Source organism: Trichosurus vulpecula, chromosome 1 (genome assembly GCF_011100635.1).
Source record: "Trichosurus vulpecula isolate mTriVul1 chromosome 1, mTriVul1.pri, whole genome shotgun sequence".
NCBI classification, from domain to species: Eukaryota; Metazoa; Chordata; class Mammalia; order Diprotodontia; family Phalangeridae; genus Trichosurus; species Trichosurus vulpecula.
The window spans coordinates 142,535,636-142,560,598 of record NC_050573.1 but is presented as its reverse complement, the minus strand read 5'-3'; the positions used below and the strand labels follow the sequence as shown (position 1 = coordinate 142,560,598).

Below are 24,963 nucleotides of genomic sequence, written 5' to 3'. Positions count from 1 at the left end.
TACAGGGGAAGTTTATTAACTAGAAGCCTAGCAGAAATCGTAAAGAAAGATGACTTTGTCCTTGATTCAGAATATCTCATCACATTATTGGTGGTAGTTCCAAAGTATGTATTCATGACACCAAAGGTTTTAATTCTTAAAATGCAAGAGAAATATTCCATTTTTTTCTTTCAGTTTGAAATCATTGGATTGCTGAGTCCATAAAACTACAATAAATGTTTTTGTCTTTGATTCTTCCATGTTGCCCACCACGGTAGAATCTGTGATGGAAATATCAATTATAAATTAAAATAGTCCATTTACATAATTTTAAATGTATATTTTTAGAAGTACTGAAGAATTTGTTTAGATTTCTAAATTCTTTTCACATTTTCAAGGAAAGTTATTGTATTGTTTTCTAAGAAATCTTGAAGTTAGGATGGTTTAGGTACCTAAAATTAAGAGATGGGTCTTAAGAAGGTCTCTTTCAGTCTGAGATTACCTGTCAGACTAATGTTTTGAAGTCTAAATGAGCCTGCCTTCAATACTTAGCCGCTATCTGAAGCAAAGCTAAGTAGAATTGGGATTTAGCAGAGGCATTTATACTAGCTCCTGTATTTTACCCTATGGTCTTGCAATGATGAGATCCTCAGGGTTCAAGCTAAAGAGGGAACTGCCAAGCAGTAAGCTTCCTGTCTTTCTGCCCCATGTTGTCATCTAGTAAGAGGGAACCTCCCAGCAGTGCAGCTGATAGCTATGTGCTGGTAAAGAGAGGGAGTATACGGTGGTGGCGGCCACAGTGAGCCCGCCCGCCATGCGTTCTCCCTGCTGCTCAGGTGGAAAGTAGTTTTACCTTTGCCTAGGGAGAGTAGCTGCAGAACTCAGCATCAATTTATACAAATTAAGTTTTGTTTTTTTAGAACTGCAGAATTAGAGACTCTTTTTTTTATCAGAGCAGCACTAATCCTGGCTAAGGTCTTATGTCTCTTTATCTGCATGTGTGTCATATGTGTATAGTAGAGTTAAAGATCGGATCTGTGATTTCATCAGCATAGGTAGCCTCTAATGCAGGTAAGTACCTTCTCTGTACCGTAGAGCCCTAGAGAGTTGCCTGGAGGACTGAGAGGTTCAGTAACTTGCCCAGGGTCACATAGCCAGGATGTAATGGAACTTGAACCCAGGTCTTTTTGGCTCTGAGGCCATGTCTATTCACTGTGCCATACTGCCTCTTGCGTATGGTATATAATGTTTAAAAATACTATCAGTTGTATAACAGAAGCATTTATAACTTAATCTTGCTTTATAAATAAGTGAGTTGCTTAGTGAATTATTAAATCACTCACAATTTTTGCCGTTAAACATGTTCAAAGGCTAGAAGTTTTTGTTTTGGGGGTTTTTTGGATAGTATTTTATACTCCTTAATTGAAACCAGGATTCAAAGGTACCTCACTTGGAAAGTTAGTCTATACCTATAATTTTGTCCCTTGTGGGTCAGAAAATAGTCTCCTTTTTCTCAGAAACAGCAAAAACAATGACCTCCAGAGGAAATTGAACAACATTCATGGTGTTATAGTGTTTTTTCACTTAATCTATATAACCTTAATGTTCTTTGCTTTAAATAGCTATAGATTTTCCCAGTCCCCCAAAAGGCAACTGAAAGAAAATGGCATTATTGATATGTATAGTTACTTTATCTTAAATGAAGCACAATTAGAAAATAAGGTTATTAAAGTCAGTTAAAATGCATGCTTTCTATCATTTCTTTATAAACTTAGTTCTATGATGTTCTGCTTTTGAAACATAAAATAAAGGAATGAGTTCTCTTAATGCATTTGAGGTTCATTTTTGCTAGAAAAGTTGAAGTCTTAGTAAAGTAGGTTTAGGCATTAGGGAACACAAGCGTTCTTTATACCTCTAAGAAATTTTTAGACACTGAAGTAAGGATTTTTAACTTTTCCAATACTTGTTGCATGTTTTTTTTGCAGGTTAAACCACAATGACTGGGTAAAGCAGTATGAAACATTGGCTGAGATGGTAGTCCCAAGGTCTAGCAAGTAAGTTCTTATTGCATTGCTTTTTAAGAATTCTTGATTTTGTGAATATAGTTTGCATAATCCAGCCTCTCTATATGTTGTGGCTAAAAAAAATTAGTCATACGATGGCCAACACTGGTGATGAGCTTTTATGAACTTTGCTAGGTTGGTCCTTGGATGACAGAGAAAGGTTTTTTGCTTTATCAAGGCCTTTCTTGTATATTAGGGTCTGCCAGAGCTTGAATTCTGTGTCATAGTCTTGGAGAACTAAGAGTTGCCTCCATGCCATATTAAGGCATTGGCACATGAAACTTAAGTGAGAGTAATTGCTGGGTATTATTGCATGTTAGCACTTAAGAAAATTTTGCATTTTTCCTGTAAATTGAATATGTGCATAGTATTAGAACAGCCCTGAGTGAAATCCTTCTGTACAGCAGTGTAATTGCCATCACCAAGTCTCTGCATATCGTGTCACTAGCTTGATCTTGTTGATGAGTTAAATAAAAAAGCTACAGTAGCTTGGTTCTTTTTTTATCACTAGCATTTCATTTTATTTTGGTTCTTTTTTTTAAAGAAGCGTGTTAAGCATATTTATTATACATAATTTATTTTTAAAAGTACAATATAGTAGATGAGTAAGAACAGAGGAAAATTTATGGCATACATACATTTACATAAAAGCTTGAGCAATGTTTGTCAAGCAGAAGACACTAAAAATTTAAACTTGAAGCATTTTGGTCAAAACCATACTTAAGAGCAGAAATCCCCCAAACTTATGCACATAAAAACTTGACGTGAACAGTAGTAGAAGATTCACATGACAATCCTTTAATGAGTCAACCTACAGTTGTTGAAATGAAGAGACTACAACCTGACCATCTTTTACAGTCACCAGATTACTGAAAATTGTAAATCACCTATGAGATAGTAATTTGCAAATTCTACAAATGCGAAAAAATGCATATGATACATTTAGATTCAGTTTTATTTTCTCTTTTTGGAAGTGGGACAAAGAAATAGGCCTCCTCTTTAAAATAGTATTAATAGAAGAAAGAACCTTGGGTTTGTGTATGGAGAACCTGGGTCTGAATCCCAGCTCTCTTACCTTAGGTAAGTCACTTACCTTCTCTGAGCCTCATTTCATTATCGCTAGTCCTTTTTCGCTCTAGATCTATGCTCTCTCATCCCTATGACCATGGCCAGGTGTAACAGCAAGTACTCTAGCATACCCAGGATGGCCTACTAGCACAAGTTCTTTGATCTGCTTTACTAGGAAAGATAGCTTTTAGGGGCAACAATCTTCAGCCCCCTGAACATCAGAGAAAATACATACAGAGAAATTACAGGCAGAGAAATTAGCACAGACCAACAGACAGGGCTCTTAACTGCCTGAACCAAAACAATGTTGCTATACACTTTACATACACCACTGGATCAAGAGAGCCTTTACATCTGAGCAGTCAGAGAGTTCTGAACATACGGCTACTCAGAGTCTTGACCAGGGAATCAAAAGATCTTCTCATAAGTGAACCCTCGAGGCAAAGTACCAACTCAGAGTATATATACACTTCGCAGGGCCAGAAGGTATAACAGCTCTTGTGACTCAGTGCCTCATCAACCAAAATGCGTGAAAGCCTTCCTACAAGCAAGCCTCCCCTAAGCAAGCTTCCCTCTCCCAATGGACTCTATGTGACTTGGGATGTTAACACAGCTGTGAGCTGGGCCAGAGCTCAAAGCAGGTCACATAGACATATTAATGGATGGGGAAGATCTTATTTCATTAACATTATACCAGGTTACTTATTATGTCTGAGTCTGACCTTATCTATAAAATGAGAGATGAAAGGTAGATTAGATGATTTCTAAGAGTTGTCTCAATGTTAAATCCTCTGGTCCTCAAGGTGAGTGAGAGTTGGTGTTCAGAGGTTACCCTCCTTTTGGATGTAAGATAGCTTGGATAATATACTGTCTACCTTACCTGCTTTTCCCATTTAATATTTTCTTAGAACAAAAAAATGGAATTGCTTAGAAGTCTTAAAATGGAATTAACTGATATAATTAGCAGAGGTTGGTTTTAGAACAGCTAGTTATTTCTGAGGAATTAGATTCACTTTTCTTTCTTGGTCAAGAGCACTTAGCAGATTGGGAGACCACTTACTGGTCTGATTCATTTTGGTTTTGCTATGGTGCCTTACATGCTACCAGTCATGCCTTTGGATTAAGGCACTGAAGGTCCTTTGTAAAATACAAATATAAACTGTAACCAACCCATGAAGATAATAACTTCATAACTGAGGAGGGATTAGAGGAGAAGGCAGGTTAATTTTGAATGGAGCAGGAGAAATGGGAAAGTCTGAAGTGTGGGGTTTGAAAGCCTCCAGAGAGGGTAGGAGTAACTCATGGGGAAACTATCCATGTTTCTGAGCAGCTGGTGTATAGCATGAGGAAATGGGGTGGCTTTGGACTGTTAGAGGATGGTTCTCAAGAAAGAGGATTCTGGAAGTAATGACCTCACAATGACCTTGCCAGAGCCTTCTCACTTCTGCTCTATAAGTAATATACCCTGTCACTTGGAGTTTTCCATTTGTTTATTCAAGAATATATGGTTCCATGAAAAGGAGCATTTCTTCCATTTTTGAAGATTGGAGCCTGACTGTGTATCCTAGTAAATAGTTAAGAGTTCCCATGACTGCCCAACCTGGTGATGAACCTCTCTAAACTTACCTAGGTTGTTCTTTAGAAAATAGAAATAAAGTTCAGTACTAGGCCCAAACCTGAAGCCTTCCCAGTGTGGTGTAAGACCTCCCAGAGTTTGTGATTTCTTGACCCGGGCCAGCCTAGATCATGGATGACCCTGTGTCACCTTCATAACATAAAGCTATATCAGAATAGGATTTCAGTTGAGATTCAGTTAATCTACCTGATTTAGGTAGTTGATTAATGCATGTGAGAAGATAAACTTTTTGAGGTTTGAATTGAAGTTCCTGGCATTTGCAGGATTTTCGACCAGAAATGTTACAGAGTATAGTGGCTTGGGCTAAATGACCTTCACTGTTCCTCTCCTATTTCCAAATGCTAAGCCTTGTAAACAGAAGCGGGGGCATAGTAAAAGCAAAGATGGTCAGTCTGTGTTAAGGCGGAGCACTGGACTCATAACTGAGACTCAGTCTCTTAGCTGATTTTTTTCTCCCTTTAGAGTTCTTTCAGAGGACCAAGATAGTTACCTGTGCAATGTTACCTTGTTTAGAAAGGCAGTGGATGACTTCAGACACAAAGCCAGAGAAAACAAGTAAGAACATTTCTTTGAGTGCTTTTTATCTGTTACAGTATCTCTGCTCAGTGTGGACAGTTCTTTTCTTTTTTCAACTTCAGGTTCATTGTTCGTGATTTTCAGTATAATGAAGAGGAAATGAAAGCAGACAAAGAGGAGATGACCAGGCTCTCTACCGACAAGAAAAAGCAGTTTGTATGTGAACTTTATGATCAAGCATGAGGAAAGCTGTTATGCTGTTCTTTGACCTAAAGAGAAATCAAAACTTAGAATTTTTTGTTTAAGATAAGTTCTTTGTGCATTTATTTAGTGTATGATTTACTAAAAAGAATGAAAAGTCTATGAAGTCCATTTAGACATTCAGTGTAGAATAGAGGAAAGAACACTGAATTTGAAGGTCAGGCAGATAGGTTTAAAGTTAACATTTCCTCATTTGTAAAGTGATGGTAATACATGATGGTAATACATATAAGGCTTTATATGTATACCTCGCAGGGTAGTTGTGAGGACCAAATGAGATAAAATGTCTAAATCACTTTGCGAATTTTATAATAGTGCTGTATTTTTATTATTTTTTTAAAAGATATTTTCCTCTTGTTCAATAGAGGTCAGCTAGAAATGGTCTGGGGACAAGTCATTAATTATCTTCTTTCATTTTTTGTATTTAATGTTCTATGCACTGTCATGTAATTGGATAAAATAACTAGTAATAGGCAAGTTAGGAAGAGAAGAGTGGTTGGTGGGAAAGATGTTATGTTCAGTTTTAAACATGCTGAGTTCAAGATGTTTACAGTGTATCCAGTTTGAGATGTCTAGTAGGCTGTTTTGGAGATGTATGAATGGAGGTCAAGAGAGAGGTTAAGACTGAATAAGTAGGTGAGCATCATCTGTATAAAGATGATGTTTAAATCCGTGGGATCTGATGAGATCACCAAGTGAAATAGTATGGGGGCGGGGAGGACCCACAGTAGAGTTTTGGGAGGCACCCAGTGATAGTGGTTGCAACCTGGATCAAGATCTAGCAATGAGAGATTGGAAAGGAGTGGTGAGACAGGTAGGGGCAGATCTAGGAGAGAGCAGTGTCATGAAAATCAAGAGGGAAGAGATCATCCAGGAGAAGAGGGTGATCAACAGTGTTGGAGGATGCAGAGAGGTCAAGTCAGTAAGGATTTATTAAGCACTTACTGTGTTCCAGGCTCTGTGCTAAGTTCTGGGAATACAAATACAAGGAGAGAGAAAGACAGTTCATGTTCTCAAGGAGCTTATATTCTGATAGAAGGCAACACACAATAAATGAAGGACAGTCAGGGTTGGAGTTGGGAGAGGAATGAAGACATGGATGACCTGAACACTTTCCTTAAAACAAAGGTTCTGGGAGGAGCTGACCAGTTAAAGAAAGAGGCAGCAAGGATGGAGGGTGCTTCCAAGGTGAAGTGGTCAGGAAGGATGAAGATTGGGAAGAGGTTATTAGAGTTGGAAATTAAGAGATTATTAGCAACTTTAGAGAGAGTAGTTTTAATTGAATGATGAGGCCAGAAGCCAGACTGTAGAGAGTTGAAAATAAGAGGAAAGAAAGTAGACCAACTGTGCAGTTGGCTTTCTCAGTGTATTTATCCATGAAAGGAAGGAGAGATCTAGGCCAATAGTTAGCAGAGATGGATGGATGAAGTAATAATTTTTTTAAAGATGGGGAAAGGCATTGGCTTATTTGTAAGCCGCAGGGAAATAGCCAAGAGATAGGGAAACGTTAAAGATTAGTGAGGAATGATAGAAGGGCAATCTGCTGAAGAAGTTGAGGTGGAATAGGATCACTTGTGCATGGGTGAAGGAGGAGACAGTAGTGGAAGTCATCCTAATAGTGTGAGATGAGTAGGGGATAAGAGGATGTTCTTATTAAATGGTCTCAAATGTTTTCAGTAAAGTATGAGGCAAGGATCTCTGTTGAGAGGTGGTAGGAGTAGAAGCCATGAGAAGTTTGAGAAGGAATGAGAAGGTGTGTAAAAGCCACTGTGATGACTAGAAGGGCGTAATAGGATGGTTTTGCTGCAGCGAGGGCCCAATTGAGATTTTTGTATCATAAATTTGTAGTGGAATCAATACATAAATAGAAGCAAAGATAGTAAACAGTTTTCCTTGTGGATATAGTAGTTGTATATGTTGAATGATTACAGACAACATTTTGACAGGACAGAAATCTGACACCCAGCAAAGGCATGTAGAAAGAGATGATGATACAAATTAATATTCTTTACTTTCATCTTTCCCCTCAGTACTAAGTGCTCCAACATTTTCTAGGGAAGCCATGTCCCCACATAGCCCATAACTCTTCTTTCTCCCCCTTTCATTTTGTACCAGTGAACAAAGGCATACTTGGCATACATATCAGGTAAAACTTGTCCAGGTGAGACTAGGCCTCAGCAGTTGCTGGTGGTATTGCTCAACACACGAAAGCCACTATTATTTGGCCAGGTCACCACCAGGAACCACAGTGGGAAGATGGTAATTTAGATCATTCTTAAAGCCAATTGGACATGAGTCCACAAACTGGATGTTGTGCCTTGTCTTGATGGATGACAGTGACCTCATTCCTATCTCTTGCTACCATATTGTCATGGCACAAAAAGGAACAGTCCCTTTATTTACTGTGGTAAGGGTCATACCTCCTGTCTGGTTGGTCGACTGAAAGCCAGCATTAGTGATCTCTGCCTCAGTTATCTGTGAATTGTAGGCTTTCACAGTAGAGATGACTAAAGAGAAATGGTCAGAGGGAAGTAGCTTCAAGGATAGGGTACTAGGCTGGCTTGAAATTCTGTCCAGTGAACATTCTGGGCACTATCAAATCAGAGAGCCAGCGAGGAGCAGTTACAGTTTGACCAATAAGGCATTAGTGGAGGTTAGGTGTCCATTAAATACCAGGATTTCTATCATAGATGGCTTTTTTGTGCGTCATGAAGGCCCAGTGTGCTTCAGGGTGGTAAGAGAGGCAAGAATAGAGTTGTAGGGCTTAACTGCAGTTGTGGAAACCTGAGGAACTAGGTAAATGGAGAACTCCAGCTTTAACTTGTTCTTTCAGCAGAGAGATTGAAACTAGAACCAGTCCTACCCCCTAAATGGTGGAAAATAAAGAAGTGTTGACAGCCTGTGCCCTGGTCAGTGAGCTTCCAAACTCTGTACAGAACCAGATTGATGATTCCCTTTCTGATAAAGTAGTGCCCCTGGGTATAGTTATTGGCAACTTCTTCCCTGCTCAGGGTGGAAAAGGTGGTGATAGGTTTCAGTATGAACTTCATTAATGGCAGTTGGTTCCAGGTTTGCTGACATTGTCCTGGGGACATGCTTGTTGGTGCTTATTTCACTGAAGGATTTGAAGGAAATTGTTTCCTTCCCCCACAAGTCTCTTCATTTGACACCTACTCGACATTTCTAGGCACCAGAGCTCCCAGCAGACATTGAGACTCAGTACCCTGGCCTGGCCAAAGCGGACAGAGATGCACTCATGCATTATGAAAGGGCACAAGGGTTTGCTGGGTTAAGAAGCAGCTTGGCAACATTATTGCATAATAAATGGTGAGAAAGATAGTTTCAGCCAGGCATGGTGGCACACGCCTGTAATCCTAGCTTTTGGGGAGGCTGAGGCTGACAGATCAGTGGGCTGGGCCAGTCTGGTGTCTGCACTAAGTTTAGCCACAGTGTGGTGGAGCCCCAGGGAGTAGGGGGCAGGGGGCACCAAATTCCCTGAGGAGGAGCCAGCTGGCCTAGGTCAGAAATGGAGCAGGTCAGAGTTCACATGCCAATGCCATTGTAGTATTGGGTCCCTGAGTATCCCCGCTTTCTACTTTTGGCCTGAGTGACACAGGGAGACCCGGTTGTTAACTGGTTTTTTAAAGGATGGTTTCAGACAAATCTGGAAAGACTTGTTTGAATTGCTGTAGAGTAAAGTGAGAAGAACTAGAAGAGTTTACACAGCATGTTCCTCAAGTCTTGGTGCAGCTTCAAGCAATTCAAGCTTCACTAAGACTTCTATATTGTTTTAGAAGTCAAGTTGCATGTAACAGAAATTCCATCTTCATTACAAACCGCAGTTTTTAACCCCCCCCCCCTTTTTTTTTAAAGCAACTGCCAGTTATAGTGGATAGAGAATTGGCCTTGGAATCAGGAAGACTGGATTCAGGAATTAGTGTTCAAATCCTGCCTCTGACGTAAGCTAGCCAAGGTCCTAGGGGTAGGACGTATTGATGATGTATTGGTTTTTGGCAAAATTGCGAATTTTCAAAATTTTGTTGATAATCCTCCTTGCAAGGCTCTCCAACCCTAGGAACAGGGATGAAATCATAGAAGTAAAGGATTAGGCCAGATTTCCTGTCATATCTTATTAACAGGTAAAGATTATTATGCAGACTATAAAGCAATGTAAATGGTAAAGCCTGCTGGAGGTGAAATGAAAATGCTGTGTAATGTCAGTGGAAAAAAATGCAAATTCTTGTATCCAATATAAGTGTGCCCCAAGTACTTGAACATTTTATCTGAGTTGAGAGACGCTTCCTTTCTTCTCCTCTGTTCCTTTCCAATAATATCAAGCATAAAATGTAATATCAACCAGGAGCTTTACCACCCTGCAAGTGCCCAGGCTTGTTTGATCTCAGAATATAAGCAGAGTAAGGGCCTAGGTAATTCTTCAATGCAAGGTGGTCTGAGAATACTAGGCTATGTAGGCTCAAAAAGAGAGGCCATGTGATTTAGTAGATAGAGGGGGTAGTCTCTGAGGTTTGAGTTTGCCTTGCACTTGTGCTAGCTCTGTGAAATGTCATACAAGTCTCTTGATCTCTCAGTGTCCCAGGCAGTTCTGTAAGACTAAGTTTCAGACAAATTGTTTTGCATCAACGGAGAGAGCTTCCACATTGAAATTCCCTAGATAGAGTGATGAAATGATAAATTTCAGTTCCTTTCCCCCTTTAAAGAAAAAGACTTCAATAGTCATTTTTTATGGTAAGTCTAGAAATGTTTTTTTTTAATTTTATTTTAGAGGGGGGAAGGCAGGGCAATTGGGGTTAAGTGACTTGCCCAAGGTCACACAGCTAGTAACTGTGAAGTATCTGAGGCAAGATTTGAATTCAGGTCCTCCCAAATCCAGGGCCAGTGCTCTACTCACTGCACCACCTAGCTGCCCCCAGTCTAGAAATGTTTTAAAGAATTCCATTAGCCTTTTATAAATTGCATCTCTATATAAAGCAAGCCTTACATGTGATCCTGTCAGTTAGTCATTGAAGAAGCATATACTGAGCAGCTTCTATGGGCTGCATATTGTGATAAGCACTGGGGATGCAAAGAAAGGAAAAAAAAAACATGGTCCCTGATTTGTATGCAAACAAGAAAGATACAGCACAAATTAGAAATAATCAATGGAGGGAAGGCAGTAGTATTAAAGGGGATTTTTCATAGCTTTTCATAGAAAATGGGATTTTAGGTGAGACTTGAGGGAAGCCTGGAGGCAGAGGTTAGAAGGGAGAGCATTCCAGACATGGGGGCAAGCCAGTGAAAAGGCCTGGACTAGCAAGATGGAGTGTTCTGTGCAAGGCATAGAAACAAGGCCAGAATGGCTGGACCATAAAGTGCATGCAGGGGAATGAAGTGGAAGAAGCCAGAAAAGAGAGGAAGGGGCAGGTTGTGAAAAGGCTCTAAAAACCACAGGCATTTATGTTTGATTCTGGAGTTAATAGGGAGCCATTGTCATTTATTGACTTGGCGGGGGGGATAGGGGGTTGACGTAGACATACCTGTGCTTTAGAAAGAAAGATCACTTTGGTGGTGGTGGTGCACTGGAGTGGGGAGAGACCTGGAGACTAATTAGAAGGCCACTGTCGGAGTCCAGACATGAAGTGAGGAGGGCCATCACCAGGGTGGTGGGAGAGGAGAGAAGTGGCATGTAGAGGAAATACTCCAAAGGTGGAAACCACGGGACTGTGTACTGGTTTTGTGTGGGGGCAAGAGAGGGAGGAGTCAAAGATGGACTAGGTTGCAAGACTGAGTGACTTGGAAGGGTAGTGGTGCCCTTAGTAGCAATAGGGAACTTAAGAAGAGGGGAGGGTTGAGAGAGAGAGATAAGGAGTTCATTTTTGGACAGTTGTCAAGAGAACATCCAGTCAAAATATCTAATGGGCACTAGTGTCCACTGGTGAGGCAAGACTGGAGGTCAGGAGAGAGGTTAGGTTTGGATAAGTAGGTCTGGAAATTGGCTGCACAGAGATAATAATTGAACCTATAGGATCACCAGGTGAGGTACTGTAGTGGAAGAAAAGAAGAGGACCCATGACCTGGAAGAAGAGCCAGCAAAGGAGGCTGAGGAGAGGTCACATATGTAGAAGGAGAACCTGGAGAGAACAATGTCATGAAAACCTAGAGAGAAGGGAATATCAAGGAGCAGAGAGTGATCGACAGTACCAGAGTGTGGAGAGGTCAAGAAAGATGAGAACTGAGGAAAAAATCATAAAATCTAGCCACCAAGAGGTCATTGTAACTTTGTTGAGAGCAGTTGAATGATGAGATTTGAAATCATGTTATAGGGAGTTTAAAAAAGAGTGAGAGGAGAGGAAGTGGAGGCACTTCTTGTAGGTGGCCTTCATAGCAAGTGTAGCCATGAAAGGCCCCAGAGATTCAGGGCAATTGCAGGCAGGGGTGGTTGGATTAGTGAAGATTTTTTATGGATGGAGGAGACATGGTCATGTTTTTAGGCAGTGGGGAAGCCGCCAGTATGCAGAGATGGAGGATTAATGAGAGTAGAGATGATGGGGGGGGCGCAATCCACAGGAGAAGTTGGGATGGAATGGGATCAGTTGTGCAGGTACAGGAGTTACCCTCAGCAGAGAAAAGGGTTACCTCTTCCTGTGAGGCAAGGGTAAAGGAGATAGTGGTGGGAAGCAGTTAGGAGAGAAGAGGGAGCTCTTGGCAATTGGCCTTGATTTTTCCAGTGACATATGAGACAAGGTCCTCAGCTTGACAGGATGGGAGAAGGAGCTGCTTTGGGAAGCTTGAAAAGGTTTAGAAGTCAATGCCTTAGTGATTTCAATGGTGAATCGATTAGAGAGCTGTAATGGCAGATGACACTGTGTAGCATACACAGTGGACCCAGTCACCACAGTTGTGTGATTTTTCTCTGGCCCCATTCAGCTGCACATGCATAGAAACCAGGCAGCAAGTGGGGGGAGTAGTCCAAGGTTGGGGCTGGGCAGGGAGTGACCAATGATAGGATAAAGAGGAAAGGGCAGATGGTATGGCTGAACTGCTTTACCAAGGGGCCAGTGCAGAAGATGATAATTATTAGTGTACACATAAAGGGCTTTAAGACCTGCAAAGCACTTTCCTAATATTAATCAAATAATTATATTGCTTGAATTTGGTGGGAGTATTAGGTAGGTTATTAAAAATGTATCCCAAAATATGGCCCTTAGTCAGACTTTAATACTACATTATGATAATTGTGGGTTTATTGCCTGAGTTTACATGAAAGAGTCTTTCATTTTCATTCCAAAAAGGGGCTTTACATATCTACTCTATTCTCCTAATTTTTCAGATGAAAGACCTCAGGCTCAGAGAGTTACGTGTCTTATCCAAGGTTGCACAATTAGCTCCTTTCCCTTATTCCTAAGAAGTTGTGTGTAACTTGAAATAATTTTTTAAGTGTATTAGGGGAGCTCTATATTTAGAGGAACCTTCAGGTATTTCTTTTCCTATTTTTAACAGTCATCCCATATGACCTGCTTACAGTTTAATTTTTATACTTTGGGTCTTCAGGTGAGATGCATGTACATTCAGTATGATTTATATTTCAATTCAACAAACACTTGTTAAATACCTGCTATATACCAAACACTCTAGTAGGTATGCAAGGAAATAACAACCAAAAATGAGATGTGATTCCTATCCTTAAGCTTATCTTTTGTATAATTATAGTATAAATTAGATAAGTAAAAAATGCTTTGAAAGTTTAGTGGAGTAAAAAACATTAAATTGCAGTCCTTTCTCGTGAATCGATTTCCATATGTGAATGTCTGTTTTCAAGTTACAGACTAGCTAACATTTCAATCTTTGCTTTAAAGATCTTGCTAAGTGAATGTTTCTATGGGTTCCAGATAAGTAGCCTTTGTTTTATAAACATTTGGTCTTATTAATTACCATTTTCAAGACTAAATGACTGATTGTTCTTTCTTTCTATAGGGACCACTAGTTCGGTGGCTGAAAGTGAATTTCAGTGAAGCTTTTATAGCATGGATTCATGTGAAAGCATTACGAGTTTTTGTTGAGTCCGTTTTAAGGTAAAATATCTTAGTTGTTTAACAAGTCTAGCTCATACTGTAAACTGTAAAATTAGGGGTGGGGGGAACGAGGATATGCCAGAAGTCATGATGAAAGTGAAATGTACCTCAATGAAAACGTCTCACGCTAGCAAGGCGGATAGATTAGTTCTCTGACACCCCTACAAGATGGGGACCTACATGTACTTGTTTATTTGTTCCTCTTGTGGCCTTTGAGCTTGAAAGATCAAAAAGATCTTTTTATGGGTAAGTTCTAAATAGTTTTAAGATAAAACTAGAACATAAAATACTAAACATTTTCTGATTCTGAGGAAAATAGACAGTGAAAGCATACTCCATTTTCCTGTTGTACATGTTTGTGGTACAAGCACAAGTAAATCAAAGACTTATTCATATTTAATGTTAGGGTTCAGTTATAGTACTTTTTCTATACCTTAAGCTTGAGACCTGTATTAAATGTTGCTAATATTAGAAACTTTTTAACTGAGCTACCTCCCAGGTGTTCTCTTGTTCTTACTAGTAATTATCCAGAACATGAGAATAGATGCAGTCTCATGTTCATCCTCAAAAAGGCATTTTTTAAACAGCAAGTAGGTGGCACAGTGGTTAGAATTCTAGAACAGGAGCTGGGAACATGGAATCCAAGTCTGGCCTTGGAAGCTTAAACTCTATGGTGACCGTGGGCAAGTCCCATACTTCAGTTTCCTCATCTATAAAGTGAGGATAATAGTAGCACCTACCTTCCAAGGTTGTTATCGAGGATACAGTGAGATAATATTTATTAAAAACTTTGCAAACCTTTAGCTTTACATAGCACTTTAATGCATAAATTCTGGCCATCATCACTGTCATCATCATTATTGTGTTGTTAATCAAACACCATAATTTTCTGGGGAAGCAGAGTTTATTTCAAACATTGAATTACGCTTTAAGTATTACTAAGTTGAACCTCATCTCCGAGAGAGTAAGTGGGGTTACTAAAGGGCAGCGAGAGCTAAATTGAGCTTGTATTTACATGTATTTGTTGCTTATTTGAAAACGTTCGTTTTAATGAAATGTATTTCCTTACTCTCAGAGATAAAAGTGTGTTGTAGTCTGAGGGCATGCATTTTCTTAACATCACAAACTGTTGGTAAAATTTACCTTTTTTTTTTTTAATAACTCAGATATGGATTGCCAGTGAACTTCCAAGCAATGCTACTTCAACCTAACAAGAAAACCATGAAGAAACTGAGGGAAGTATTGTATGATTTATACAAACACCTGGACAGTAGTGCGGCAGCTATTATTGATGTAAGTATGTTTATGGCCTATCATATTAAGAATACATTTTATCAAAATCATTTCATGATTCTCAGATAAGCATTTAACATGCATCTTAAAGAAGGAAGGAAATAGAATGATTGAAAAGCAGTAGTAAATGTGGCTAGTCCTTTAAAAGCTCTTAATTTGTTCTCGTACAGAAATTATACATATGTACAATTTAATTTTGTTCATTGTTGTAAATTTAAAATTTCTTGAAGTTAACATAGGTTAAAGCTACTCTCCTTAGCCTGAACTTATTAAGCATTATTTTGTAAAACCCTTCAAAGTTATTTTGCCCTGAGCCAATATTACAATAAAATAATTTCTCCTTCTGGTCTTCTTGTATGTATTTAATGCATTGTACATTGAAACATTGTAGAACTTTAAAGCATCCGCTAAAAAGTCACATTTTTTAGGTCTCTGTATTTGTGCATTTTTGAAAATAACTCCAAAATCATACAGACATTATATTCTAAAATTTACTTTAAGTTTATTACTGCCTTAAACTGCTCTATGCTAAACTGTTTTTACAGTTAAATTCCATTGCCTATCTTAGCATAGGCTGTTCCCAGGGCCTCGAAACTACTCCTACATCTCTACTTCTTAGAATCTTAGCTTCTTTCAGAAATCACTGAGTTATCAACCCTGTAGGAAACTTTTCTTGATCCCCCTCATGCTCTTTCTTCAAATCACCTTGTATTTACTTAGTTATTATCATCCACTGATATGTAGGCCAGTGGCTGTGTTTTGTTTTTTTTTCTTTGGTGTCCATATCTCAAGTGTCTTGTATGTAGTAGGTTCTTAATTGCTTGTTGAATTGAATTCATTTGTTTGCATGCTGGCACTAAATCGGTGGCTTTTTCTTATTTTACTAAGGTAGTAAAATACCCTAACATGCCCTGCTTTAGAATCTGCAAGTTGGCATCCTGTTATTAGTTTTGTGTTTAAGCATCTGTAGTCCTTTGGGAAAAAAAAAGTCAGCTAATTATGCATTGCATGTTGGATTTTGTTACTGTTATGCTTGCAAATTTTTATGGCAGCATACACAGTACTTTGAATTCTAAAGAGATTCCTGTTCTCAAGTTGCTCTAGGTGTTCAAGGCCTAGGTAGGACTTATAACACGGTATCATGGAGATTCTTACACCAAGTTGATGTAGTATTTCAGAGAGAGATGTTAGTAAGAGGTAGTAATGAAGTACCTTCATTGTCTTTTAGTAGTATTAAAAATAATTTACATTTATATAACACATTTTCTCCTAACAGTTTTGAGAAGTGGATACTGAAGATACAGGAAACTTGGTCTCTGAGAGGTTAAATACATTTCTCAGGATCACATAGTATATGTCTGAAGGGAAAGATTCAGATAAAGGTCTTCTGCCTCCAAATCTTATGCTCTTGATTACTTGCCTCCCAAATGGGTGTTTTATACAAACAATAGTTTCTTTTTATTTGCTGAAGTGTTAGTGAACCTTCAGGGATGCTTCTAAGTTTAAATAATATTGTCTGGCTCAAGAGTACAGATTTTGAGTAAAGCAACTTTTTTGAGAAAGAGTCTTTGTGCTATAAAAAAAAGTTAATATCTGATTTTATCGGGCAGAAGGCATTTTCTTTCCTGAGATTTCCCCTTGAAATAAAGATTAGATTTTTCTTAACCATCTCAAAAGAAAGAATTCAGAAATTGCAGTCCTTGAGCTTCACTCTGTTTAATGTTTGTTGCTAAATTAATGCTCAGTCAAAAGCAGGCCAAAGCCTAAAGTAACCTGGAATAGATTTTACTTTTTTTAAAGAATGTTTTTTTTCTCAGTTACATGTAAAAACAGTTTTTAATATTCGCTTTTTATAATTTTTGAGTTCCAAGTTTTCTCCTCTTTCTTCTCTCCCCTTCCTTTAGAAGGCAAGCACTTTGATATAGATAATACATGTGAAATCATGCAGAACATGTTAGCCACGTTGCAAAAGAGAACACAGACCAAACCCAAGAAAAGTAAGGAAAGCTAAAAGAAAGTATGCTTCAATGTGCATTCAGACTCCATCATTTCATTTCTTTCTCTGCAGGTGGATGCATTTTTCATTATTAAGTCCTTCGGAATTTTATTGTATCATTGTAGTGATCAGAATAGCTAAATCATTTACGGTTGATCATTGTACAATATTGTTGCTGTCTATAGTGGTCTCCTGGCTCTGCTTGCTTCACTTTGTATCAATTCATATAAGTCTTCCTAGGTTTCTCTGAAGCCATCCTGTTCATCATTTCTTAAAACACAATAGTATTCCATCACAATCATATATCACAACTTGTTCTGTCATTCCCCAGTTGATGGGCATCCCTTCAATTTCCAATTCTTTACCACCATAAAGAGAGCTGCTGTAAATGTTTTTGTACATATAGGACCTATTCCTTTTTCTTTTTTTTGAAAGAGTATTTCGTATTTTATTTCCCCCCAATTACATATAAAAACAATTTTCAACATTAGTTTTTAAAATTGATTTCCAAATTCTCTCCCTCCCTCCCTACCTGCCAAAGGAAAGCAGTTTGATATAGGTTATACACGTGTAGCCATTCAAAACATTTCCATATTAGTCACGTTGTAAAAGGAAACATTAGACCAAAATAAAAACCCAAGAAAAATAAAGTAAAAAAAAAAAAAGTATGCTTTGATCTGTATTCAGACTCTCATCAGTTCTTTCTCTGGGGATGGATAGCATTTTTCATCATAAGTCCTTCAGAGTTGTTTTAGATCATTGTATTGCTGAGAATAGCGAAGTCTTTCACAGTTGATCATCTTATATTGTCTTGACCGTGGCTCCACAATACTTGAATTGTTTCGTTCTGGCTGCTTGTAGTATTCTCTTCTTGACCTGGGAGCTCTGGAACTTGGCTATAATATTCCTAGGATCTCTTTCAGGAGGTGATCAGTGGATTCTTTCAATTTATATTTTACCTTTTGGTTCTAGAATATCAGAACAGTGACAGTTTCTTGAAAGATGATGTCTAGGCTCTTTTTTTTGATCATGGCTTTCAGGAAGTCCATAATTTTTAAATTATCTCTCCTGGATCTATTTTTTAGGTCAGTTTTTTTTTTCCAATGAGATATTTCACATTGTCTTCTATTTTTTTTTCTTTCTTTTGGATTTATTGTTTCTTGATTTTTCAAAGTCATTAGCTTCCAGTTGCTTAGTTGTAATTTTTAAGGAATTATTTTCTTCAGTGAGCTTTTGTGCTTCCTTTTTCATTTGTCTAATTCTACTTTTTAAGGAGCTCTTCTCTTTGTTGAATTTTTGTATATCTTTTTTCATTTGGCCAATTTTGCTTTTCGAGGCATTCTTCTCCTCATTGGGTTTTTGTACCTCTTTCTCTTACTGTGTACAGCATTCTCTTGGTTCAGCTCATTTTAGTCCTCATTATTTCATGCAAGTCTTTCCATGTTTTTTTTTAAATCAACCAGCTCATTATTTCTTATAGCACAATAGACCTTTTGTTTTTCCAGATGAATTTTGTTATTTATTTTTTCTAGCTGTATAAAATACTTTTTTAGTAGTTTGGTATGACACTTGATAAATCAATTAAATAGATTTGTCATTTTTATTATATTGACTTGGTCTACCCATGAACAAATATTTCTCCATTTGGTTAGATCTGACTTTATTTGTGTGAAAAGTGTTTTGTAATTGTGTTCATGAAGTTCCTGAGTTTTTCTTGGCAAGTAGACTCCCAAGCATTGTACATTGTCTGCAGTTATTTTAATTGGAATTTTCTTTCTGTCTCTTCTTCTAGACTTTGTTGGTAATATATAGAAATGCTGATGATTTATGTGGGTTTATTTTATATCCTGCAACTTTGCTCAAGTTTTAGATTGTTTCAGCTGGTTTTTTATTTGATTCTCTGAGATTCTTCAAAGAGTGGTAGTTTTGTTTTCCTCATTGCCTATTCTAAAACCTTCCATTTCGTTTTCTTCTCTTATTGCCGTAGCTAACTTTTCTAGTACAGGAATAGTATTTTTTTTTGAATGGAATTGTTGCTAGTCCCTCAAGGTAGAACTTAAGAACCAACTTTTCAACAGACTTCTCACTAAAGCAGCCTATCCCTTGACTTCCACCCAAGGCCACATCCATTACCTGGTCACTTGCTGTCTTGTACCTTCCTGAGCAGAGTTATGAAGTGTTAAAAAGAGTGCTTACAGTACTATGTCCCTGAGAATTAGCTGGAGCTGGACTGGAGCTTGTGTCTCCTTTCAAGTAGATCTTGACTGTTGATTAAGGTCCAGTTGCTAGGTAAAGTTGTGGTTACTAACAAGTTAGCAGAATGTTGAGCCTTATTCTGTAGGATCCACTTTGTCTACTTAGAGCTCTCAGAAGGAAATAAAGTCTTTAGTCAGGAAAGTGTAAGCTTGTAGTAGTCTTATTCCCTATCTGTATCTAAAAAGATATTGTCATTTATTTCATAATCCCAGAATATTTAGAAAAAGGAATAAAACCATGATTACCTCAAAGAAGCATTGTCAACATGTACTTCTGTTGTCCGTTAAGTACTTACGGATGATTATTATTTTTATCAGAGACACTGAAGGTAGTATATATAGCATTCCTGTCAACTGGGTGCATAGAGAATAATTTCACTTAAGTTTCCTAATTGCATTTACCTGAACTGAAAATTAAATGAATGCAAAAGTTTAGGTGCAAACCATTTTTTCAGACTAAGGAGAATGCTTATGATGCTTGCTGCCTTTTCATTCTACATGCCAAGTATTTCATCCTACTCCCTAAACGCTCCCATGATTTTTAATACTGAGTCCTCATGCTAAAAAATATGTTGGCAACATTTTAAGAGCTATTGTGTCATGTTGAGCATTGGGTGTGTTGTCTTTGACTACTCACTGCCTTATGTTCTGCCCCGATTCAAGTATAATAAAGCCTTTACCCACTGTATACTGTTAAATTCTATCTTTTGCTGCTTAGCCTTTTGAAAAAACGAGTCATTATCTTGGTGTATGATCAGATGTTTATAGCCCCATAGGAAGGGCTGTAATTAAGAGAATACTTTAACACAACTAGTAGTGCAAATGTATAAAATTTGTGAATTGCAAAGAATAGACAAATAAGCAGTTATTTTTTGTTCAGTTTAGTGCCTGTTGTAGATTCCCAGAAAACAAAACAAGACAGTATTGTGTTGTCTGCCAGCCAGCATTTTTAAATGAAACATTTTTCCCTCTATTTTAAAAATCATATGGCAGGGAAAGGGAAAGATTTGTTACCATCATATTCATTGCATAGTGCTGGAATGGCCCTTAGAAATACATATAAAAATTGAAACTAGCTGATTTTACTTCTTTGTTTTTCCTTTTGATGTTACTGTGGTAGTACATTAAATATTTCTGTTAGCTTGATTCTAGTTTTTCATATTAGAAAAAAGTCAACACATCATGGCCCTGTAGATTTGTCAAGGTGTGAGAACCTTCTTCCTCTAACTCCAAGTTTGCATCCCACTTATATTTTACACTCTGAAAGAGTTGTCTGAGACTCAGAGATTTGTCCTTCATCACCTAATTAGTATGTATCAGAAGTGGGATTTAAATCTGGATCTTTCTTCCTCATTCTTTGATAGCTTTTACACCAAACTGTTTCTCTTAGAAGTAAATCAGAAAATTAAGTGCTGCATTATGGAATTGGCCAAAATATATTACTTTTATTATTAGTTTCTTATGCTACTTAAAAATACCAGCAATGAATATCTTATGGCATTCATATATAGTAAGTGAAGTCTGTGTTGACACATCACAGTTCTGAACCAAATGCTTCATTTTGTTGTCATATTGAGGGAGTAGACTGGTATCCCCAAAAGTCAGTCATTACCAGAATGTCAAAATTGAAAGTAAAAATTGTATTTACAGAAATGCAAGAGAGTATTGTTATATTTCTATTTTTAAAAGTGTTAACTTTAAATTTTTTTTTCAATAGGCTCCCATGGATATTCCAGGCTTAAATCTCAGTCAACAGGAATATTATCCCTATGTGTACTACAAGATCGATTGCAATCTATTGGAATTCAAGTAAAAATGGTCCCCAATACTGACAATCCTACCCTAGTGTTGGTGTATATGAACAGAAATGAGGTTGAAGTATGCCTATACTTTTAACTCTCTATTAATCCAATGCTTGCTTCTTATTCCCTTTCCTTCGGTGAATTTTCCCATAGTGGTCCATCTCTTGATATTTTCTTTTCAAAGAAGAATATATGTATTGTTGCTTTTTATTGATCAGGTCTGTAAATGTGTACTGAAAAAATCAGAGTTTATTTATAAAAAGATTAGTATATTTAAAAAAAGTTTTTTCTTCATTGTTGTAGTGGTATGCTTTCAGTAAACTCATTACTATTGTTCACAAAGACCTTGTTTATGTGGAAAAAGTGTAAACATTTGTACCATTTTGTTCCCTGTATTTAGTAGCTGTAACTGTTAAATGGTTATTGAATTGTGATGTTAAAAAAAAGTGACAATATTCAGGTATGTGTTTTCTGAATATTTCCAACAACAATCTGTGAGCACTGTCAACACCCACAGGAGAGAATAAAATTACCTGTGCAAAGGTGTGTGGTGGTGTGTATAACTTCTCCAAACATTGGTCGGAGAGTTCAGTAACTAAGATCACTGCTGACTAGCTGCTGCTGTACCACTTTGAGGTGTTTGTTACATGCTGCAGGGGGCAAGCTGCCTTCTATTCAGTTTGTGTTTGCTTTCCACAGATTATCTTACTGTGCCAAATTTGCCTCATAACACACAATGTGATGTTGGAGTTCATTTTTCAAAACATATGGGTGTTTATATCTGGTCACCAGACTTTTGGTATTCTTAAATGATTGAGAACTAGGTCTAATTTTGAATAAAGTCCAGCAAAACTATGCACCTTCAGTCAATTGAGTTATTTTCAAGTCATTAAAAAGTCTTGACTTTTTATTAGCTATAAAGGGATCCCTTTCATTTTTTTTTCCTGAAGCCTGATGATTGTATTGTCCTACAGAATATTGCACTATGAGAAACAATGTGGTCTAGCATTCAGAAGAAACTTTTAAAAAATCTAGTAATGGGCATTTTGTAAAAAAAAAAAAACAAAAAAAACCCCTTCAGACTTAAACATTGAAAAGATGATTTTCTTTGGGAGGAAATATGGTTGAGGTGTAGTGTTTTTATTCCCACTGCAGTTCATCCTTTTAGACTCTTGTTACTAATATGATATCTAGCCTTCCTGTCATCTCTTTTTCCTGTGGTTTATGTTTTACTCCATTTTAGCCACTAGAGCTGAAAGACAATTCTTGGGCTTTCTGTATCATTTGTCTTTGCTCATAGGTGACCTTATTATCCTTAGTTAAGTTCATTACAGGGTCATACAAAGAGCAACAGAAATAACAGCTTCACATGAAAATCAATGCCTTGAATATGTCATTAGACTGGTCTGATTTGTACACTGATTGTGAAAAATTCAGCCAATGAGTTTTGAGAACCTGCAGCATACAAAGTACTCCTTTAGGTGCTCGAGTGGGTGCTGTGCACAAGCAGAGGTGATAAGTGCCATCAAGGGGGTCATGGGCTCCTAGTGCTTCTTTTTAGGTCAGTGTTCTCAGTAGCTTGCAGCTGTCAGACTATCTGATCCACATACCCTGTCAGTTTATCAAGACTTCATTTTTGGTGATGCAGAGTCTTCTTGGTGCCACCTTCATCATCATTTTAGAGATTTGTTTTTCCTTCCTTGTATAACTCCTACTCTTTCCCATCTGAGCTATTAGGTATCAGCTTAGCAATCAGGGACAGCAAAATTGGTATTTCCTTATCTTGTAAATTTATTTGCTCTTTGGGTTCTACTTTTGCTTTCTTTATGTTTCCTCAGAAGTGGATGAGTAGTGTGATGGTGTTTGGAGTTATACAAAGGTTTTAATGTTGATGTTGTTGTAGTAGATAGAGAGTATGTCGCTCCCTTTGTTTTAAATGCCCCCATATATTTGGGTTTAATTTCAGAATTTTGAGATCCCTCTCACTGTGTACTCTGAAAACACAGTAGTACTGTGCAAGAATAACATTGTGTGTGACTGTACATACACGCAGCTATACAGGTTTATATACATAGAATGAGGACATTTCTTTGCACACTCAGTTCTACTCTAATACGTATTTCAGAAACATGAGATTGTTCCAACACAAGCAGTATATTAGGAAATATTTTGAGCGTGACACAAATTTAAATTCTTACTTAAGAAATAATGAGAGAACTCAGAAGACTGTACCACTTCACAGTAACTCACAAATTGCAGTCTTTCTAACTCCCACTTTCAAAAGCAAACCTCTGGCCTTTTTAAAAGTGAAGTGCCATGTTTGTGATATCTTTTCTGGTGCAGTAGGAGCGAGGGTCTGAGGAGGGCTGGTTGCAACACTCCCATTCCCTTCTTCCACATCCCCAACACCTTGTGTGGGAGGAGGTGGAGAGGGGCGGGGGCAGCAGCCCAAGCCAGGCCACAGAGGTGGCCACTATCATAGAAATTCTGTTTTTATTCACCATTTTATGTGTATAAAACTGTCCTGCCATTTTTTATTAGGTTCTTGTCTTTTATATGTTACTCCAATGTTTTTGAGAGTAGGGCCCTTAACCCCATTTTCTTCATAAGTTTTGTGGCATTTATTGCACATTTTTATGTAACAGTGCTTTTGGGGAATGCCCATGTTGGGTGAGAGTAGAACTACCTCTACTTTTTATTTGTTCCTGATTATTTATGTAGGAAGGCTGTGGCAGTGAGCTGTTGATGTGGGAGAAGTGCTCCTTCAATTCCACTCCCTATACTTTGCTCAGATAGAATGGGGCTCTAACTTTTTTTTCGATAAAATTTTTTGTTATCTTTTTTTTTAATATGACTTGAAATTTTTCCCAGTATCCCTCCCCCTCTCCTTCCTCTCCTATAGAGCTGCCCCCATATATAAGGCTTTTAAAGGCTTGCAAAGTATTTTTCTCACAATTACCTTATGAGATAATCCATTTTTTTAGGTGAGGAACAGAAGAATTTCAGAGAAATCAAGTAACTTACCTAGGGTTGCATAGCCAGCTTAAGTATCTGAGCTAAGATTTGAAACCTTCTGACAGTGTTTTTTTTTTCCATTACACATTCTTCCTTTCTGTTTGAACTCTCCCCAGCCTGCCGCCCCACAGATTAAAAATTTTCCCCATTATCAGCTTGTTTTTGCAACTGTTCGCTTTCCTTTCAAAATACTTATTTGAACCTTCTGTAGACTTCTCACAACAATGCTAGAATGATTGGAATTTTTGTATTTTCTACTGTAGAAAAATGACATCTGGGTGTAAGTCTCAGCTCTGCTACTTTGATATTGATAATTAGCTTGTGTCCTTGGCAAGAAGCTTCACTTCTCTGAACACTGACTTTTTTCCCCTTCACCAAATGGGAACAATGCAGCTATCTCACAGTATTGTTGTTAAGAGTCATATCTATTGGGGCAGGTAGGTGACACAGTGAGTAGAGCACTGGCCCTGGAGTCAGGAGGACCTGAGTTCAAATCCAGCCTCAGACACTTGACACACTTACTAGCTGTGTGACCTTGGGCAAGTCACTTAACCCCAATTGCCCTGCCTTCCCCCCTCCAAAAAAAACCAAAAGAATCACATCTATCAATCAGTAAACATTTATTAACCACTTACTGTGTGCCAGCCACTCTGACAAGCACTGAGGATACAAAGAGAGCAAAAGACAGTCGTTCTCAAGGAGCTTACAATCTGATGGTGAGACAACGTGTACAAACACTTTATATACAGGATCAATAGGAAGGCACTAGAATTAAGAAGAGTTGGGAAAGGCTTCCCGTAGAAGATGCAGTTTTAGTTGGGAAGGAAAGAAAGTCAGGGAAGCCAGGAGGCAGAGATGAGGAGGGAGGAACATTCCAGGCATGGGAGGCAGTCAGTGAAAATGCTCAGAGCAGAGAGTATCTCAGTCCTGGAACAGCCAGAAGGCTAGTGTCACTGGATAAGATGTAGGAGGGGGTCAGGTTATGAAGAGCTTTGAATGCCCAACAGAGC

At 38.0% G+C, this 24,963-nt stretch overlaps 1 protein-coding gene across 1 annotated transcript in view; it reads left to right on the top strand.

Moving 5' to 3' along the window:
* Window positions 1–21,803, top strand: part of ATP6V1C1 (ATPase H+ transporting V1 subunit C1) — a 63,193-nt gene extending 41,390 nt beyond the window's left edge. Inside the window, exons 7-13 of the mRNA XM_036736409.1 lie at window positions 6–104; window positions 1,965–2,033; window positions 5,209–5,301; window positions 5,385–5,478; window positions 13,495–13,592; window positions 14,759–14,885; window positions 20,854–21,803. Coding sequence (XP_036592304.1) covers window positions 6–104; window positions 1,965–2,033; window positions 5,209–5,301; window positions 5,385–5,478; window positions 13,495–13,592; window positions 14,759–14,885; window positions 20,854–20,949 — 676 coding nt within the window. The 3' untranslated portion in view covers window positions 20,950–21,803. The remainder of the gene's footprint in view (window positions 1–5; window positions 105–1,964; window positions 2,034–5,208; window positions 5,302–5,384; window positions 5,479–13,494; window positions 13,593–14,758; window positions 14,886–20,853) is intronic.
* Window positions 21,804–24,963: the final 3,160 nt, after the last annotated feature.